Source organism: Tribolium madens, unplaced genomic scaffold (assembly GCF_015345945.1).
Source record: "Tribolium madens isolate multiple individuals breed KSU strain unplaced genomic scaffold, Tmad_KSU_1.1 Scaffold_20;HRSCAF=117;Tcas5.2_LG4, whole genome shotgun sequence".
NCBI classification, from domain to species: Eukaryota; Metazoa; Arthropoda; class Insecta; order Coleoptera; family Tenebrionidae; genus Tribolium; species Tribolium madens.
Genome location: NW_025400985.1, coordinates 13,532,389 through 13,554,634, shown reverse-complemented (window position 1 = coordinate 13,554,634; position 22,246 = coordinate 13,532,389). Strand labels below are relative to the sequence as shown.

General features: G+C 34.2%; 1 protein-coding gene across 1 annotated transcript in view; it reads right to left on the bottom strand.

The window, feature by feature from the left end:
* Positions 1–22,246, bottom strand: part of LOC123005252 (cubilin-like) — a 69,530-nt gene that overhangs the window by 38,898 nt on the left and 8,386 nt on the right. The window contains exons 8-22 of the mRNA XM_044398923.1: positions 20,090–20,193; positions 19,910–20,036; positions 19,666–19,854; positions 18,822–18,965; positions 18,588–18,772; positions 18,369–18,540; positions 18,046–18,127; positions 9,757–9,862; positions 9,354–9,707; positions 8,225–8,381; positions 7,985–8,172; positions 7,778–7,940; positions 853–1,212; positions 377–563; positions 3–325 (exon numbers count right to left, since the gene is read on the bottom strand). Coding sequence (XP_044254858.1) covers positions 3–325; positions 377–563; positions 853–1,212; positions 7,778–7,940; positions 7,985–8,172; positions 8,225–8,381; positions 9,354–9,707; positions 9,757–9,862; positions 18,046–18,127; positions 18,369–18,540; positions 18,588–18,772; positions 18,822–18,965; positions 19,666–19,854; positions 19,910–20,036; positions 20,090–20,193 — 2,841 coding nt within the window. The remainder of the gene's footprint in view (positions 1–2; positions 326–376; positions 564–852; positions 1,213–7,777; positions 7,941–7,984; positions 8,173–8,224; positions 8,382–9,353; positions 9,708–9,756; positions 9,863–18,045; positions 18,128–18,368; positions 18,541–18,587; positions 18,773–18,821; positions 18,966–19,665; positions 19,855–19,909; positions 20,037–20,089; positions 20,194–22,246) is intronic.

Genomic DNA, 22,246 nt, shown 5'->3' with positions numbered 1-22,246 from the left:
ACATTCGGTATATTCTTCAAGATCCAGATCTGAGAAAACCAACTGGATGAGTGAGCCTGCACTTATCGAAATTTTCCAGATACATTCTGTGTTCACATTGTATGGTTCTGGATAATTTGGAGATATTATAGATCCAGTAGGGCTATTTAAAACGCCCCCACAACCAGTCGCCGTGGCTTCCCATGTAATTTTAAAACCTCTGGCAGATTTTGTCATATCGGATTTAAATCGAATATATAATTTATTAGCGTGTGATGGAATCATTTTGGGAATATCTGTATTACAGTATCTTCCCAATAAAGGAGACACTGAGCTTCCTCCATTACTGGAAAAGTATTGAGTTAATTTTGTATTTAATATTATTTTTTTAATTTACCGTATTTCCAACCAATCGTATCTACATATGGTGTAGTGTTCTAAATGAAAATCGGTCACGTTTAACATTATTTGATGACCCGGTTTAACTTGAATCGTCCAAGTACATTCAATATTGASAGGATAATTATTCGGGTATCCCGGAGATTTTATTATACCAGCGCTGGAATAGTAATTTCCTCCACATACTGAAACATTATGTTTTTGTAATAAATAACCCAAAAGAAAAAATAACGAAAATAACATGACAAACATGACATATGACAGTTTAGGTTGGGAAGTGGTCATTTACCAACCTAAACTGTCACATTACATATCGACTAATAGGGAAATAACCACTTCCCAACCTAAACCTAATGTTTCATATCAATTGTCAAATGAAGTTGAAATGTCATTTTTTTCCAACTTTTCACATGCAATGTAATTTGATTCTTACCTTATTACTGTGAATTATTTATTATAATTTTTACTTTTTACCTGTTGATTCAAGAAGAGTGTTATAAGAAGCCACAAAACCGCCCAAATTGTAAGTTTGGTCCGAGTGAAAAATGATGGTAACTAAATTCGAAGTGCTTAACATTGCCGGCGGAACGAGTGTACCGCAGAATTTTCCAATTGAAGACCCCTGACCAATCTCAGTATTATTATCAAAAACTTCCACAGCATCGTATAAACATTCAGAACTTTTCTCGAGTTGAAAATTCAACCAAGTTATTTGAATGACATTACCAGGTGAAGCTGAAATTATCCACTTACACACTGTGCCGGGAAGGTAGACTTGGGGATATTTTGGTGTTGAAAAAATACCAGTTTTTTCTTTCATTATGCCTCCACAACCTGTAGAAAACATGTATTATAAAAGTTATTGTAATTTTTTGTTTTAGACAAGGTTGACAAAAAGTTTGGAAACAGTTAAGAGTTTCAAAAACKACTCATCAAAATGTCGACTGTTATTCATGAAAGAGTAGTTCAAAAAACAAGTCGTAGTAGTCGAGTTTTTTAATCACATGAGTAAATAATAGCCATTATATGCGAGTAGAATACTATGTTTTTTCTACGACTATGAAACAATCGAATAAGTACACAAGTACCTGACTTTCGCCCGATTAAATTATCAAAGTGATAATTTTTGGATGCACAAACTATCGGAAAAATCTGGTAAGCCGTGGGCCCAAACTGTTATCGCGTAGATCCCTCAAAATTCATTCTTCTTCCTTACCAATTATAATAAATCAATCCCATATCACAACAAACTGATAAAAACTAATCGCTGCGCTGCGTTTAACACGTAGCGTTAGTAGCGTAGCTACGCGCTACTATGACCATAAATGTAAGCTACGCTAATGTTTGCAAAACAACGCCCACTATCAATTTTCCAAAAAGAAATCAAGCCATCATTATCGATACTTCCGAAGACTTCCAACGAATAGATTATGTTAAAGCTGTCGGCTCTATAATAGGGCCCAAAACTATTCTTTTTGCATCTCGTATTTCCAACAAAAGAATATGCATTTATTTATCTTCGAAATCTCTAGTAAATCACCTCACCGAAATTGTCAAAACAATTTCTATACGAGACACAGAACTCAAAATAAGAAAACTCAACTCATAACACCCGCCTTCTCCTATCAAACGTGAGTAGCTCTATACCTCATAGTACATTAGAAGATGTCATTATAAAGCGAAGCCTAAATATTGTATCTCCAATCACTACTCTACGAGCAGGAATACAAGATGAGGATTATAGTCATGTTGAAAGTTTTAGGCGCCACCACCTGAGAACTGTATTTTTCCCTCATCAATTGTTATTAGTTATGAAGATACTAACTTTAGAATTTTCCTTACTTTGTGTCCCACGAACATTGATAAATCACACCCCAAATCTCCGATACAAGATACTACATTAATAGTATCTTGTCTTCCGCAGTCTCAAGAAAATGCTACTCAGATCGTTTCTTCAGCTTTAAGATTCAACCTCTTGTATTTTTGAATCTATTTGTATATCTAAAATACAAAACTACACTTTCGAAATATCTACTAATTTTCCTAAAACCAACCAGAAAAAACGCCCAGTCAGTGTTACATCAGAAAGCATCGACGATGAATCACGACACACACACATAAGCAATGAAACAACACTGCTAAACTCAACGAATACACAGGACATGTATACGGATTCTCCAATAATGCAGTTCGCTCCCAAAAACCTCTAGATCTCAACATCAAAAGTAAAATTACAAGAATAAAAAACAGAATTCTAAAATAACTTGATCAAAACTACGAATGGTCATCTGATAGGGAAACAGATGTAGCCCAACACAGTAACACCTATTAACGAATCATTTTCATTCTACAATGGAACGTGAATGGGTACTATCCCCACTTAGAAGATCTACAACTACTAATATCTAAATACAAACCTCAAATAATAGCACTCCAAGAAACACGTTTTAAGCATAATAAAATCCATCACTTTAAAAAGTTTAAAACCTATTACAAAAACACATTGACAGAATCCATTGCATCAGGAGGAGTGGCCTTTTATATTGAATCATTTCCATCCCAAGAAGTAAACATAGACTCTGAACTAGGAGTTGTCGCAGCAAGAATCAACTTCCCTGAACCTATTGCGATCTGCAATATGTATACAGGGTGTTTGTGGATTGCGAGCAAATATTTTAACCATTAACAGAATTTGTTATGAAAAGTCGAATTGAAGACTAAATGTGACGGGCTAAAAAGCTCTTGTTGTTCTTTTTAATGCTGAAAAGACTTAAAGTCTTTGATATTGTAAAGAGACCAAACCTATGAAGTTAAAATGCGGTCAATAACACAGACTCTTCCTCGGAATTCATAACGTAATCACAATTAGAGCAGGCGACGAGTTGTTCGGGGACGACATAAAATCTTTGCGTTTTATGACTCACATGACTCACAAAATATTCGCACTGGAAAGAACCCATCGCAAGAGATGACGTGTTATTCGCCCTATAAAAAGGAAGCGCGAATATAGCTAATAAATCAGTAAAAATCAGTCGTCTAGTCGAATCAGACTAGTTGTGTTAATTGAGGAAAAAGCTGCCAAAACATCTTGTGCCACCAGAAGCTATCAGCCCGAAGCAGTCCGTTTGTTCAATTGCATAGTCATGAACTGTAAGTTTTGATTTATTTTTCCTTTGACTGTTCACGTTGCTCCGATTTACCATGCCGTACCATATTACGATTTTGTTGTGGAATTTCGAGCGAAATGTTACCCGAAACCGTTATCAAAATTTCCAAATTATTTAAGTAATGTTTTGCTAAGCTAAAGCGCTTGGGCCGAGATGAACTTGAAAAATAACCGTGTTGAAAGATGGATAGGTTCACGAGTCAAAGTAATGACGACAGAGATTTGGTCTCTGGTGACGATTCACAAACCCCAAGTTAGGTTTAAGATTTTAGTTTCATTTATCGTTTATTTCTTATTAGAGTGTTAAGTTGACAAATGAAAACCAGAGATGTCAGCAATTACAATGTTTTTCCAAATTGATAAATAAATACATTTTGATTGTTTTTACTAATTCCGTTCAAGTACATAGTTAGTGTAAAATTACTAATTTAATCAGATCTTTGTATTTAAAAGCGTGCCATAATCACCATTTGTTACTTTTACCAATTTCCGTAAAAATGTAGTAATGTCTCTTAAAGCATTAGTGCCTTTGTTGATCGCTTTTTATTTAGAAAATAGTTTCAGATTTGTATTATGACTTTGATAAGGCCTAAAATAGGAATACTCCCTATTTTAGACAATTGTTTTAATTATCATGTTCGCTTAACATTTATTTACCTTTTGTATTATTCACTTATATTATGTTAAATATTCCAAATACATTAGTTTAATAATTAAATGCATTTTTAATTGACTCTTCCTTACTCTCCTGAAATTGATTGATCTCACGGGTTAGCTGAGGTCCTACATTCAAAGAAATTTAATCCCTCTGTTTGGTGGGCCACCGCTCGCCCAAAATAAAGGTAGGTTCAAAAAGTTTTAAAAACTCAATAKCCCGCCACACAATAAATTCCGTATCCAAATTTTATTTTTGCAATTTCCCCCCTATGATTTTCACGAGCCGTTCAGTGTGTCTGTTCTTGTTAGTTGGAAGTAAAAATATCAATGAAAATAAATTGCATTGAAATTAAAATAAAAAAAGCAACAAATAAATTTCTACTCATTCAGTCAAAACTGAAGAAAATAATCAACAATTAAAGTGAAAAATGAATAAAAGAGGGAACTTCTGAAAAAATAAACCTAGTATCATGTGGGACCAACCCTAGCTTTTATTACGTCTCTTACTCTATTTAGATGACTCTTTATCAAATTATTAATAAAGTCTTGAGACTTTGAAGTATTGTATGCACAACTTTGCATCTTATCGTTATAGAAAAAACTTCCTTGAAAGAAAGTCATTAAGTAGTCCCCCAGAGTACTAAAGAAATGTTTAAAAAATTAAAAAATCTGTCAAAAAATMTTTATATTTATTTTTTGAAACTTGACATTTCTTTATGTCTATTTAATGATACTGATTGTTTTGTATTTGTTTTTTTTATAATTATTTAATAAAGGTATAAAAAATTTGCCAATAAAAACCACAAATAATATTAAACAGAGTTACAAATTAGGATACAGTTTTCTTGTTTCCTCTTATAACAGCCTGTAGGAAAAAAACTTGAAAAATTATTTTTCCAACAGAAATAAATAGTCAAAATACAAAATTTTAATTCTCATAACTTTGAAATATTTATATATATAATTTTTTTTATTCTTCGACACTGTCAAAATTTACGGTTTTTCTCCCCTGTAAGAAGAACTTTGTGGTTGAAACGCGTTGTGTTTTAAATAAAAGTTTGGTGTGACGGGCTAATCGTGTTTTTGTTCATTTATTGTACAAGTCCAAAAAGCCTAATTATGTACGAATTGCGTACAAAGCTTTATGTCGACACCACGATCGTAAAATAGACAGGTCTGGAAACTCGTGTTTCAAAATTGAATTAAAAAATTTGGATCTCAGTAGGTTTTGAGGGCAACTATACCCGTGGTGCCTCTATTGGATACTACGTTAATTACTGCGTATTTATGAACGAAAAATGACGTCTCCGTGCGTAAATAATGTCAAATATTAAATTAGCGCTTGTCATAATTTGTTAGGTTACTGTGGGCTTGTCAAAATTGTTAAAAAATGTGCAAAAAACATCTTAATAAGCGCCACATATAAAGTACAATATGTTTAATAAAAGTGGCAGCTAAGTGCCGTTTCATTTATTTAGTCATCGAGGAGGTTTTTGGTTTGGTTTTACACTTGATGATAGGAAACATCCTTTAACTTTTAAACAAATCTGCACCTTTTAGAATAACGGTCATGCTATCAAGTCAATCCACAGCATTTATTAATTGCCACCTTACCATCTAATAGAAAAAAAAAAAGAGTAGAAAACATTGCTGTTATTGATCTTTACACAAGATGCTACCTAGATGATAATAATGCAAGACTTTTAAAAAAGACGTGGAAAAGAAGTGTTATTGAAGAAATAAAACAACAAATAAATAATGTTATAGTAAGTAACTTTTATACATAAGTTATTTTTTAGTTATCCAATTCTAACTAATAATGTAGCGATCAAGGTTGGTGCAAAATGTACAATGTAAAAGGATTTTGTAAAGACAATCTTCCAAGACTTATAAAGATGGTGTTTTTTACTTGGTCAGAAACACAATGGTCGGGACCCACTTCGTGTACAGCAAGATTTTTTGAATAATAAAGAAAACCACAGTCACAATAAAGACAATTTCAGAATCTATTTTAGTGGTGAGCGGGCACTTTGTAAACAGAGTAAAGAAATAAATAATTTTTTAAAAACTTGATTCATTTGTGGACTCATTTATCTATAGGACTTTAAAGACAAAATATTACTTTTTAGACTATAAATATGTCAAAACTCAAAACCCTAGTCGATTAAACGCTTCAATGTTAAATGTTTTAATGTTTTCTCTCTAATTTTGTATCTTGCTTCTCAAAATGTAATTGACAGCTTCTGTCTTTTCTTTGCAGTACAGTATTTAGAATTTCATCCCTTGTCCTTAGGTCCAATTTTTCTTTCACCCAAAAAAAAAAACACAATTGTTTACTACTTCATTTAGTCGTGCAATGGAAAACAGCACAAATTCTGGGCATCTGCAGAAGTGTTTTTGTGTAAACAAGATATAAAAACCATATATATTTACCTTTTTGATTGCCAAAAACATTGAACGACAAACTCAAAACCAAAAAAATTTTTTAATATTTAAGTTAGATAAGAAATCAAGATAAACAGAACGAAAGAAAACAAGATATTAACCAAGAAAACATGAAGTATAAATCAAAGAAAACCATCCTAAAACACCGAAAAACTGTGCACAAGCGGCTAAAATATTTAGAAAAGTTGGAAATAGAGAAAAATTTGCTTTTTAAATTTGTGGTTAGCTGCCAAAATGCTGTCAAACAGTGAATTAATAAAATCACCACGTGAAGGCGCCACGGGTATAGTTGCCCTCCATAACCAAGGATGGTAGACGTATGTCTACCATCCTTGCTCCATAACCACCTGCGATTCAGAAAAAATAATTCAATTTTCAAACGTATTTATGAATGGAGTTTCCAGACCTGTCTATTTTACGATCGTGGTCGACACTGTCACACTGTCAAAATTTACGGTTTTTCTCCTTTGTAAGGAAGTTTTGACGACTGTTTGGCATTTCTCAATACGAAACGTCAGATTATTTTTAACGATTTAAAGCAAGTAAAGTAAAGCAAGACTTTATTATTCAGTCGGACATAAGAAATAATATGAAACACAACGCAAAATGAAATTTCGAAATCGTGTTGATTGTCAATATGTATTGCTATTTTTTAACATACATTATGTACAAAAAGTACCGGAAAAATTTAAATAAAATAGTACTACGTTATTATTGATCAATTTTTATTTGATTTCTTTCAAACTAAATTCCATCTGAAGCGACAACTTTTAACTCAATCATCAAAACACTTCTCATAAACAGCGGAAGGTATGGCTGCGATAACTTTGTTTTTACAAATGGTTTTATTGATTAAAGAAAAACAATTTTTATTTAAAAAACATTAAAAAATACATAGTGTTAATTTTGTCAAAAAATGATTTAATAATTAATAGTGAAAAACAGTTCTAGTTCTATAAATGTTATTTAGTTACCGAAATATTTTACGAATAAACTTTAAATAAATTTTTAAATAATTTGGACTGATGTCACCAAATGCGGACAATACATTTGATGACGTCACGCCTGTCAATAAATAAAAAAGTTTTATTTACCTTATTTTGCGTTTTGACTTACCCTGTATTTACTTACCAAAATTAGTGGTTGTGTAATATGCTCTAAATCCCTTTCCCTTATTAATGGAATCCGATGTGAATCTTATCCATAAGTAATTGTAAGTTGACACTATCAAAGGTACATTGTTGACGCAGTAGGTTCCTATTAGTGTTGAGTTTTTGTCGTGGCCGTCTCTTATCTGAAAAATATTTTTAAAAAATTCTCAAAAATAGCGATACCTACTTCCAAAAAGTGGAAGATGCAATGGGTATTTATGTTACTCTCTAAATCCAGATCAACGATATTTAGTTTAATGATATTTCCAAGAGGTTGTACTATTTCGTAGATGCATTCCAAAGAATGATCGTATTTGTTTGGATAACCTGGAGATTCTATTACACCAGAAGGTGCAGTGTAAGTTCCTCCACAAACTAAAATTAATTAAATTAAGTGATTTTCATAGACCGTTTGTTTATTTCAAACCAGTCTCATATCGAAGAGCAAAGCCTTCTCCACTAGTACTCCAATCGGTTTTAAACACAATTAAAACTTGACCTTTTTCGGTGATATATGGTGAGGGTACGTTTTGCCCACAATACTTGCCAATTAGGGGAGCATCAACTGTAGTACCCGCGTAAATCTAGAAAATTTTGTACTTAATCTCACTGTTAATCTTGTTTACAAGAAGATGATCTTTTCTTGATTTTCAGAAGGCAACATAAAATATTAGGTCATTTTTTATCCCTGAGACTTAGATGTATATTGCATATTATAATGTTCGTTCTAAAGATGCAGTTGCAGTTTTAAACATAATGTTGCTAATAACAAATCAGTCTAGTTAGCTTTAAAATATCCCTATTTTTAGAAACAAAAAATTTATTGCAATCATTTTTAACAACTTTTCCGTTTTTAATATTATCTCAGGTGCCTAATGTAGAAGATTTTCGAAATTCTATATAGGAAAAAAACTTTTTGGGCGAGGGGGAGTAGAAATCAAATTTTCTTATGTCAAACTATGACAGAAGTTAAAATTCTCTTCTGAGGGAGAGAAATAAGCATAACGATGGGAGCAAATATTTGCTTTCGTTACTAAGTCATTCCCCTTCATTGACAGGCTCATTGTCAACAAACATTTTTATTGTTACCAGGGTGTATTTTTTTAATGCAAATTTTTAAAATGTATTAAAGAATTACGCCAATTTCTTGTGTTTTTTTTAACTCAAGTCGTGCGAAAAATAGTATATACAGCACTGGAGAGAAATGCTATTATTCCTTTGGCACCTCAGGAATATACGAGGGGCACTAGAAAAGAAATCTACCTAGAATAAAATAATCTGACGTTTCGTATCGAGAAATGCCAAACAGTTGTCAAAACTTCCTTACACGGGAAAAAAACCGTAAATTTTGACAGTGTCAAAGAATAAAAATCCGGAGACATACTTTAACGCAAAAAAGAAAAGTTGTATTTGACCCTGAAACAATTTTTCATTTAATTTTTTTTAAGGATTTTAAAACGTCCAATATAAATACTTACCAAAACGGCCGTCAAAAACGGCCATCAGAATCAGAATCAAGAGATGAACGATAATAAGAGACATATGTATAAACTTACTGCAACATAATCGAATTGGCACTCTTCAGAATCTTCGACATCAAACGAAAGAAAAGTTAATTTTATTCGTGTACTTGTCGACAGTTGGATTTTATATTCACACTGAATATCGTTCGGGTAATTTCCGTTATACACGGGAGACCGAATTTCATCTTGATATCTCGTGTAAACTCCCCCACATCCCGGCATTCCTTCGACTACAAAATATGTAATTTGAAATCCTGGGTAGCTTTTATCCATATCAGAGTGGAAATGGACCAAAACCTCGGCAGAAGGAGAAAATAGTGGAGACGGATGAGTTGTATTACAAAATTTGGCGAAAACTGGATCTGATGGTTCAGTTCCAATAATAAACTTAAAAAAAATTGTTGAATTTTTATTTGATAAGTGATGGTAAATTTACTTCTAAATAATCATGATCACAGGCTGAGTTATTTCCAATCATCAGAGTGAAGAAATTGAATACAAGGCGTTTTCCTGCTGGAGCTTGGAGTGGCCAATAACAGTCACTGTATACATAAATATTTGTTAAATTTTAACAAAATGTACAGAGTATAACAAAACTCGTGAATAAATTTAATTAAAACTATTCATTTCTTGAAAAAATCTTCAAACAAGTAATTTTTTTTACTGGAAACCCTATTTTTTTACTGATTAAATTAAACATTTAGGCGTCAAAATTGTGGTATAATTTTTTAACACGTTACTTATAAAGTGAAATTTAAGAATTTTATTCAAAGGGTAAATGTTTTTTTCGTAAAAACGCTTGAAAGGGTAAAAAATGTAACCATAAGGTGTAGTTAGACGCCAATGAAGTTTAAGTTTTGTTGTCATATGTCAGAAATAGTGACGTAATCACAGTTTTTTTGACACCCCATATATTGAGACATCAAGATCAGGGGCGTCATTTGAAATATTCTTGAGGGGGGCAGTAAGTTAATTGATTAGCCCATGAGTAAGCTTTAAAAATTATAAATATAACGCTATATAATAATAATTTAACACACAGGTATGTAACTAACTGTAACGGTAATTTAAATAATACAAAGGGTCAGTTAAAGGGTCACTTTATAATCCAGATGGGGTAATTATAGACAGGGAGGGGGCGCATTGTCCCCCTCTGCCCCCCGATAATAATGCCCCTGATCAAGATAATTTGTAATCGAGTCATCTTTGGACCCGAAAACGTATGTCTGTGAAACGTCAAATAAGATGTCAAGTTGAAAGGTAAAATGGCATGATCAAAAAGATGAAAATTTTAATAACTAAATTTATGATTTACCTTCAAGAAAGTTTATGTTTTTTTTTTAACATAAATTGTAACATTTTTTCTATATTTATAAAACATTGTACATTGTAAAACAATAAATAAAAAACCGTTTTTATTTAAGAAAAACATTATTACTATGGTAATCTCAAAAGTTTAAACAATTAATTAAAATAAAAAATATTTTGGCATCGCTTCCTTACAACCTTTAAACATTTATTTATTTATTWCGAAAAAAAAACTGGTAGTTTACTCAAAAAAATTCTTTTATTCAATCTTCTATGTTAAAATTGAATTTTATCTACTCAAAGTCATAGGTCAAGATTTCGAGTTATTACCTCCAAGGAAAGTTACCTTGTGTGCGATGGAGACCACTGTCATTTCTGCAAATTATGTTGGGTATGCTGAGGTGTTGGCAAATGAAGGAATAGAAGGTGAAGTGTTCGTTGAGGGTAAAATGAGAACTTTACCTAGAAGTGAACACTCCATAACGCAATGTGTGTTGTCAGTCCCGAGGGGTGCGCTGTCTACAATGAATATATAGGATAAGTAGTAGCGAGAGGAGTAATTTGCTGTCGAGAAGAAAGTAGTGAGGAGCTTGAAGCATTAAATATGGTTCTCAGACAGCCATTAACTTTCGAAGATATAGAAGTCAAGATAGCAAAGGGTTGAGCATTGAACAAAAGCAAAGTTTGCTTAATTTGCTTAACAAGTTTCGTGAATGTTTTGCCATGTCGATGGGCGAATTGGGAAAGTATTCAGGAGTCGAGTAGGAAATTAATTTGAAGGTTGACAAACCAGTAACCTATAGACCCTATAGGTTGTCTTTCTCTGAGAAAATTCAAGTCCAAGAAATTGTTAAAGAATTATTAGAGAATGGCATTATTAGAGAGAGTACTTCTCCGTATTCGAGTCCAACATTGGTCGTGAAAACAAAGACCGGTGATTTGCGACTATGTATGGATTATAGGGCACGGTACGCAAAGAGGGTGAAGGACAGTTTTCCAATACCTAGAGCTGATGAGCATTTGGATCGCTTTGCTGGTCGTCGATTTTTTATCACGTTAGATTTGGCCGCAGAGTAACACCAGATATCTGTAGCCGAGAATTCAATTGCCAATTTCATTACTTCAGATGGACATTTCAAATACGATTGATAAATGCTCCGGCAGTCTTCCAAAGAACGGTGAATAAAGTACTAAGTCCTCTGAGTTTTACACAAGCATTGGCATCCATGGATGATATCTTGATACCTTCTATAGACCTTGAGACAGGTATTGAAGCTCTTAGAAACGTTTTCGTAACATTTAAGAAGACAAACACTTAAACTGTCAAAGTGCTTTTTCTTTCAAGACAGAATCAACTACTTAAGCCATGAAGTGAGACGGGAAGGAATCAAACCTGGAACAAAGAAAGTGAAGTCTGTTGAGCAGTTTCCAACTCCAGGAAACGTACGCCACGTCCGACAATTTATTGGTCTTATTTCAGACGGTATATTAAGAACTTTACTCTGATTGCGCGTTTTTTGACAAAGTTGACTCGAAAGAACGTAACTTTTGAGTGGACCAATGAGCAGGAAGAAGCCTTCAAAGAATTGAAGCTTTGATTTGTAAATAACTTTGTATAATCCGATAATGAGAACTGAAGTTCATACTGACACTTCAAAATGGGGAGGGAATAAGCGGTATACTGATGCAAGGGCAGAACGAACTGCACCAATGTCCAGTATTTTAGCAGACAGACCACGAAAGAAGAACAAAGGTACCATTCGTATGAATTGGAAACGTTGGCTGTCGTCGAGTCCCTGAAGCAATTTTGAGTTTATCTGTTGGGTATGAAGTTCAAGGTTGTTACGGATTATAATGGAATTAGAACCACGTAGACGAAACGCGATTTGTTACCACGAATTGGTCAATGGTGGTTACAAATTCAAGACTTTGACTTTGTAGTTGAGTACAGGGCTGGAACGAAGATGAGTCATGTTGACACTTGTAAGTTGAACAAACTTTGCGAATTGAAGAATGTGCTAGGTTCGTACTAAAATGTGCAACACCACATGTCCTATCCACAAAAAAAGAAGAAACGAACAAAGACCCCACTCTTCAAAAAGTAAAACGAACAATTACCGAAAACGACCACAAACCATGGCAAGAAGAGAATTTGAATCCGTTTAAAAATATTCAACGAGAAATATCAGTCATCGACGAACTCTTATTAAGACAACACAGACTAATCTTGCCATCAAGTCTTCAGGAAAAAACAGTTGAATTAGCACATACAGGTCATCTAGGCGTCGTAAAAACAAAACAGCTTCTTAGAACAAAAGTATGGTTCCAGAAACTCGATAAACTAGTAAAAAGACTGTTAAAAGCTGTTTAGCTTGTCAAGTTACAACTCCGGTATGCAATAAAGAACCAACACGTACCACAGATAGCACGATATACCCGTTTGAATCAGTCGACGTAGACTTCGCAGATCTTTTTCCAGATGGAAAATAGGTATTCTTACTAGTAGACGAATATACAAGATTTCCTTTTGCAGAGTTCGTAACATCAACCAGCTTTAAAAATTTAGAACTCATTCTGAATAATATTTTTGCCACGTTCGGTTTTAAATGTTAAAGTCGGACAACGGACCTCCATTCAACGGAGCAGGTTTCCAAAGGTTTCTACAAAACTATAACATCAAACATCATCCAGTCACCCCGTATTGGCCCGAAGCAAACGGAATGGTGGAAAGGTTTGTTAAAACCATAAAAAAATCCATTTGCTGCCTCAACTTCGAAAAACACAACTATAGCTCACTAATACATGGATTTTTAATAAATTATCAAGACTGCCCTCATCAAATTATAGAGAAAACACCGTATGAACTTATGTTTGGTAGAAAAATTAAGTCCTTTTTACCTCATGTGGCCGACGAAAAAAAGAAATCATCCAAATACAATACTAAAATAGAAAAACAAAATAGACAGGATCAAAACGACAGAGCTAACGCCAGAAGAAAGCCAAAGACTATCTTCTTCAAAATCGGAGGTACAGTTCTCTGCAAGCAACGAAAAATTAATGCATTTACACCGTGTTACGACCACCATATAAAATCGTGAAGATAAGAGGATCGCAAAAAGAAGCTGAACGAGAAAACAAAAAAATACTCAGGAACTCATCCTTTTTTAAACTCTTCGTTCCGCCACACACCAAAACACCATCCCCAAATCCTCTGTCACGAACACCTTTCACGTCACCAAACTCTGCACGCTCAAAACTATCAATGCCTTTGCCGCTGATTGCATCACCGCCTCCAACACCCTCAAGAGAAAGAACGACACCCGACACTTCCAGAGCGACACCCAACACTCCTAGAACAACACCTAACACCCCCAGAGCGACATCAAACACCCCTAGTGGTCGACCCATTCGCCAACGGAAATCTCTGAGATATCTCACCGATTTTGTGTGAAGTGCAAGGTGAAAGTTTGTTCTACAGTATAAGAATTTTTAATTTTAATTGGTTAGAAGTTTCATTTTTATTTTATTCAATTATTAAAGATGGGAAGGAAATGTAATGTTTAAATGTTCCGCTCCCCCAAAACTATAAGCGAGCATGCGCTAATAAAAGTAAGTGCCTGTAACAAGATGGCGAAAAAAAAGCTACTTGAACGTTATCCCTTTGATCTGTTGAAACCCTTGGTCATCCTCGATCTGTCGGACCCATAAGCACCGGGTACGGACAGTACAACGCTCTCAGTAGGAATCCTCTTAACGAAGAAATGGTGTCAGTATCTGAGGTGAACATAAGCGATGATGACCGGATACTTGCCGTCCAATTACAAGATCCAAGATGTGTATATTTGAAAGAGGTACTGGGGAAGGAACCTGGTGATTTGAAGAAAAGACGAATACATGTCGAGTACGAACTCGTGAATAGCATAGTATATCGGAAAACAGAAGCGGGACTAAGATGGTTGGTACCGAAAGTGGTACGTAGACAAATTTTTGGTGTTGAGAAGACTTTAGAACTTGTGAAGAGATACTATTGGTTTCCGGGCATAAGACGGTACATAAAGAAACACGTGACTGCATCTTTAGACTGCTAGTACAATAACCAACCAGCTGGGGTTAAGCCTGGATATTTGAATCCCATTAAGAAAGTGAGTACGCCGATGGACACGATTCATCACCTTGATCACCTTGGTCCATTCGTACAAACAAAAAAGAAAATTTTTTATTTGCTGGTTGTGGTAGAGGCTTTTACAAAATTCGTGTTTTTGAGGGCTGTCCAGAGTACAAAAGTGGGGCCAGTTTTGAAGTTTTTGGACGAGATTTTTGGTACTTTTGGAGTATCTAGACGAGTGATTCGTGATAGAGGAACCTCATTTAAGAGTAAGCAGTTTCTTGAGTTTTCACGTAAGTGTGGATTTAAGATAGTGCAAATGGATAAGTCGAGAGGTATAACCGAACAGTGGGACCGAATAGTGGATAAGGTTCGATTCTCGCTGAACAATGTCGTGAATTGTGCCACTGGCAAAAGTACTTATGAACTGTTGTTTGGTTATTGGCCGAAAGCTGTTGGAGATGCTTTTATACAGCATGCTGTAGAAGTAGATATAGAGGTAGATCGTGCACGAGAACCGGTAGAAGAGTTAAGAAAGAGAGCTTTAGAGAAGATTGAGAAGGAACAAGAAAAGGAAAAGAAAAATTTTGACGCTAGGCGACGTAAGCCTAATGTGTTTGAGGAGGATCAGCAAGTGCTGATCAGAAGAAACGTGTCCACTAATGATGGAAGGAGTAAGAAGACTCTTGCAAAGTATCAGGGGCCATTTGTTGTGGAAAAAGGTGTTACTACACACGATAGATACTATATTGAAGACTTGCCTGGGGCGAGTAGGTCACAAAATTCATATAAGAGTGTTTGTGCAGTAGACAGAATGAAACCTTTCGTAGTTGACGAATCAGAGAGTGATAGCGAACCTGTAGGTAGTGCTAGGGGTAAAGTTGAAGCTAGCATTGTTATGAATAAATTCAGATGTTAAGAGAATCAAAGTGATTGGAGTTGAAAGTTGAGAGTCATGACTCGAAGCTTGTGTAAAGCAGTTGAGATGAAAGATGGCTAAGCAGCCAGAGAGAGTTGTCGAGTACACGACTTGTGACTTGACTTGACTTGATTTGATAAAGTTGATGAAATGTGGCAGAGGCCACAATGACGATTTACTAACTTGGGGAGGTGAAGGGTAGAAGAACACTGAATAAGCGTTTTTCTGTGTATGTTATGGAGTCCCATTTCAGGTTTTATTTTGCAGGTAGAGTTTGAGGATTCGAGTTCTTCCCATGTGCATTCTTCTAGCAGATGAGTGTCGAGAAATAGTGATTGTATTTGTGTTGCATGACTTTTGGGGTTACAGGAATTGGTATAACTATTAGCTCGTGACATGTTACTGAATTTGTGTTTGTTTTTTAGGTAATCCCAGCTCTCCTGCGAGGGCGCAGGCTGCAAGTAGCGTGGCAGACTGAAACGGACATTTGGACGGTTGGCTGCAATGACGAGCGCGAGAATGACAAGGCGGTACGGAAGGGCAATGATTCATTCATTATCCGGTGCCCCGTGAATGTGTAACACCTATTTCATCGACTGTAAGCTAAGCACTTGCTGATACTGTTTTACCGACGAATAACTAAATGTGAGGTGTCATTTCGTGAGGGTCCTTCTAAAGGCATGGTATGTAAATTTATAAGCTAATTTTTCATCAAGATTCATATGAAGTTTTAAGGTAAGTTTTTGGTTTGTCTTGTAATATTATGATAACATAAGTGTTGTAAAGTTGTTTTTTTCATATACAGGGTGTTTGTGGATTGCGAGCAAATATTTTAACCACTAAGAGCATTTGTTATGAAAAGTCGAATTGAAGACCAAACAAATTCCGTATCCAATTTTTTACACGTGTCAGTTTAGTTAGCCGTTAATGCGCTTTCGGGTGAATTGTGCACATCGATTTGAAATCAAATTGTCAATCAAGTCATTATTAGATTATGCCAAAGTCGTCACCAATGGATAGAACAATCATTTTCCCTAGAAATGGATGGGTCGCCAATGACCATCGCGGTCACCAGATTTAAATACGTGTGTTTTTTTGTGGGTGCACATAAAACAATTAGTGAATTAGTTTACGCAGCTCAAATTTATACCTTCGAAGGGTTGTGTGTGCGAACGCAAGCTTCCCTAGCCCGAAAAGTACAAGAAGTGTGCATTGCCAACGAATGACCACATTTCGAGCAATTTTTTATAATAGCAAGTATTCACCCACTAACATTGACACTGATCTACCCTAATGTAGCGATAATTTTTTGTCTTTACGCTGTTTACGTTCCAAAGTTTTTTCTTATGAATTAACGTAAACATAGTATTAACACATAGGCGGGGACGGGTTTTCAGCTTCAATTTATTTTTAATTTTAACTCAGAAATGACGTGCTTTCGACAAAAGTTGGAATAAGGAAAGTTGCTTCTTTTGCCGAGTTCTATTAGTGGTTAAAATATTTGCTCYCAATCCTCAAACACCCTGTATTTTTAGTATGTCTGCTACCGTTTACATTCGTTATTGCATTTGCCCCTGAATTTTGTTTCCCTGGGGCAAATGTAATATAGGATTATCACATTTATTTTTCATATTCTACCCAGTCCAGAAGTTACCGGACGTGGAATAACAACTTTCGATTTTAAGTTCCGAAACATGATTATTTCTTGATTGATACACTTAGAAAATTAGAATAAGTAAAAGGTTATTTTTTGAAAAGTTTCTAACTTTGGTTATGATTGTCTGATCTCTCTAAAATAAAAACTACTTTTTTTCTTTTTATTTCACTTTTATTTGTGTTACCCCAGAATCCAATCTGTAGACACTGTTACTAAATGCGATATGAATATTACATTTGCCCCTTTACACGGGGTAAATGTAATAATGAGGCATGGTGCTTCATTTAGGTACCTATTTTTTTGAAAAAATATTTTTTCCCATTACTAAATACTTGAAATAATGATGTAAATACTTTAAACTAAATACTGAATGAGCCATATGAAATTGAATTTACAAATTTAGTTATGGCCCTCGCATTTGCCCCACTTGACCTTATAAACAATTATTAATAATCAATTTTTTTGAATAGCATTTTTATAGCCATTGTACACCTATAAATTTAATTGCCAAAAAAATTGATAGTATCGCCAGAATAAAATCGTTTCCAGAGTTTTGGACCACTCTGTATGTATACTCGTATGTGTGTGAACATATTCGAAGTTTTAATTTAAATGAATTATTTCACGAGTTTTGTTACACCCTGCAGAATTTAATTAAAAATTATAGTCTGTAGATGCCTCTGTGCGTCGGGCTTTAAATGATTTTTTTCAGTCATAATAAAAATATGCTAATTACCGATTATTTGGGTAGTTGCCAGGAGATCCGGGCGACTGGATAATTCCATGAGAAATCACTTCTTTCAATTGGTCTCCACAAACTGAAAAATCGTAATATGAGTTTAAAAGCAGTGTGATTATGTGTATAATAGCCAGTAAAACCTTGGCACTTGCCCGGGAAAACTTTTTTAAGAAATAAATTACAAAAGAAAAAACATTGCCTTTATAGGCTTCAATTTTTGTATTATGGATTTCATATTTTTTCTTAAATAACCTTCACCCTATGCCAATGGTTTTCACTTCTATTATAATTATAAATCACTGTGTATGTGGAAGTAATACATGGTACAATCGATGTCCAGTTTAATTCAAAACCTTCCGCTGCAACAGAATGGTCCGATCTAAACCACAGATAGACAGTATTATGAGTCGTAACAATATTTCCGCCATTTGGTAACTGGTGCCCACAAAATCTACCCAAAGATCGTGCTAGTGTATTTTTCCCATCATGTATCTAAAAATTTCTTTTTCTATAATTCTTCTTTTAGTCAGTTTTATCACCTGTAGCCAATCATAACGACAACCATGGGATCCTTCGACATCAAAACGTTTGAAAGTGATATTTAGGACTTTGGTAACATTTGTTTCTATGATCCAAGCGCAACTCATTGCACTTCCGTAAGTCTGTGAAGAACCCGAAGGAAAAACCAATGCACCAGTTTCTCCCACCAATCGACCACCACAATCTATAAGAAATTTTTGATAAAATTTGAGGTGTTTAAATTTAATTTTTACCTTGCTTTTGAGTTTCACAACGCAGTCCTGTATAAGCCGATGGACAGGAACACCGATAAGATGTGCCCAACAATGAAGTACAAGTTGCTCCATTTTGGCACGGGTTGGAAGCACATAAATCACGGAATTTTTCACAGTTTTTACCTAATAAATTATTGTAAGTTAGTTTGATAACTATTAATAGATATTATTATATCAAAAATTGATTTGGTCAACGATTGTCAAGGAAGAAAAATGGTTAATTTTTATTTTTTATCATTTTAGAGAACCGTACTTAATTTTTTTTTTTCTTCTCTCTTTTCACTATTTTTCCTACGACCATAAATATTTTTTTTCTTACGAACATATTTTTTTTTCATAACGATTTATTTTTTATAATGGATACAAAAATCATACGTTGAATGAAAAAATACAAAACATTCGAGTGTGAATTGTGCGTTAGATTTCTAACACACAGTGCGAAAACAAGTCGACCTCGTACGATTTTGCCAATTTTCGTGCATATGTAATTGTGTGTTATGATCTACTTATGTATATGGTCGTAGGAAATAACAAATTACAGAACAGTTTAGACAAAAAAAGTTTTAATGAAAATGATATAGCAAAAATGACCTGACCTGACCTGTGTTATCGAAATTAAGTCGGCAACACAGAATAACGAAGAAACGGTGGATAAAAAAATTGACAAGTCTCATATCTCCTCATTTCTACATTATTCAATATTGGCAACTTAATTTTAAAATCACAGATCATCTGTTCTGAAATTCATTTATTCATATCTAAAATGTAATAAAACGTATTGTATTCTGATTGCATAGAAAAAAGTATATGATTGAATACCTACCTGTATATCTTCTGGGACAGTGGCACGTGTAATCGGTCCCATTAGTAACTCTGCAAAATCCACGTCTACAAGGATTTGACGTACAAGGACCTTGAGCTGCAGGCAACGAACGGACACAACCATTAAGTCCAATTCCATTACCGGTGTAGTCATTAGGGCAAATACATTCGACAAAAGTAGAACTAATCCCTAAATAAAAAAATATTAATTTCCCACACAAAATAAATCTGTTGTATTTACTTACTTGGGTTACTTCTGCAAGTTGCCAAAGAGTGACAACCCCCATTATTTACGCTACATACTCCTTGATATGAACAGGTTACTCCATCTCCTACGTATCCAGGAGGACAACTTCCGCAAAATCTCGATCCCTAACAAAAGAGTGTTAAAAAGCAATGCGACTGGAAATTATTATAGTGTTTACAAGAGTGTTGATACACTGTACCATTGGATTGGTACTACATCCCCCGTTTAATGTTGTACTGCACTCGTCAATGTCTGTACAGTAGTAGCCATTGCCAGTGTATCCTAAAAGAATAAAAAGATAGTTAAAATCGGCACCTTATACAGGATGCCCCAAAATTCGCACCCTAGAGAAAAATGCCATGTAAGGTAATCAGAAATTTGATTGAACTAGTGGTATTTATTTGCATTTCATTAAGTGGTTTACGTTATTAAAGCCATCGTCACTGAGAAAGTGAATATATTGAAACTTTTTTATAAAAGTATTTTACTCATATATATGAATAGTTCTAATATTTTCGTAAAGAGTAGCCACAAAAGTTACTCTAAGGACACTTTATATTCAAAAACAACGCGTTTTTCTTGAAGATTCCATTAACAGTTTTTTTGGAATGATTTTATTAATAATTAGAAATTACTTATTTAATAGTTGAAGGTTTTGAAAAACAAACAAAAATTTTGCCAGATTCTGGATTTCTTAATTAGCTACTCTAACTGAACAAACTCAATGATCTTTGATGACTGGGAAAATTAGTACCAAAAAAAAATTCATTAGCACGTGTGATGTAAACCTTTTGTATAAAATATGTACATTGGGGGACACGGAATTTTGGATATCAAAATGTCAGTTCAAAAAATGTCAATGTAAGCCACGCTTTACTGTTAGCCCAGTCAAATTAGACAAAAATAGGGCGATCGGTAGAAAAAAATCCTAGAGAGTTGGATTTTTTTAAACGCTTTCTTTATTCTTGGGTAGACATATATCAAAAGTCCCCGATGGTGGGGGTTGAGCTCGATAAGGGGGAGGGGGCTAAAGGTGTCTTTTTTTGTTTTTTTGCTTATATCTCGGAAACTATTACTCCTAACGGTTTTTGCCTGCTTATCAAAATTAAAGCCTACAAAATTTCCTACAAAAATGGTCCTTTGCATTCTTGTTGTAGGACTAACTGTAAGCGAGTTATAGGTTGACAAAAAACATCATTTAAAAAAATGTGTTTTATCCGCATTTAAAACAGAATTAATCTTGTGATTTGAAAAAAACTGAAAGCAAATTGAATTTATTGGGTGCAACACTTCATTAGAGAGTGTATAAAGTCTTCCGAGTCGTCCTCATATTCTGCATCTTCGTCTTCTACTTAAACATTGAAAACCGAATTACAGTCTTGTTCAGTACAATATTAATAAATAGATGATTTAATATCGATGACTTGAATAAAGCTTACAGTAAATTGAATGTATTGGATCCAACAGTATATTAGAAGGTGCCACAACGGTCTATCAAGTCTTCCGAGTCATCCTTATATGCTGAACTAGCATTTGCCTGCGACTTTGTCCGCGTGTATTTCTGATATAAAATGGGAGAAAGCCCGTTCACAAAACCATTCCATAGGCTTAGGTACTCTGTAAAGCTGGATAACTAGCTATGTTATGTATGGGATTCAGTTATAGTAGTCTCGTTCTTCGCATGGACTATGTTTATGGGTAAGTATTAAATGTTGATTTTCATAAAGTGTCGTCTTAGTGCACTTCTGCACTCTCAAAATTGAAATTTCATGTTTCTAATTTTTTAAGTGTTTAAACTCTACTTTATTACATTAAAATTTAAAAAGTTTATTTCTACACTCTCTAAGGATCATATTTTCTAAATTTAATGTTTTTATATCCCTTTAAATGTGTACATCGTTTTATTTCGTTAAAAACTAATTTTCGAAAAATCTGATTTTACACTTTTACACCTCTAAAGAATTTAATGTTTATATCTTTGTTTAAACTTTTACACCCCATTTAACCCCCTTACAGATTGATTCTCTCTTTCATCCAAAATTTTTATTTACATCTCCGTTTAAATGTTTACACCCGAGTCACCTTTCAGGCAGACCAGCTTAGTTGGGGAACGCTCTACACATATAAATACTTACCATATACTAATGAAATGTGTTTCAAAGATTTTTAATGCAATTTTATGTAGACTCCAAACTTTTGAAGCCTACGCTTAGTCCTACGACAAAAATGAATAGGACCATTTTTGTAGGAAATTTTGATGCAGAAATAGACTTCTACAGAAAATTCTGCATAAATTACATAAACGATGAGTTTGTATTTATGGACCCTCGTGATT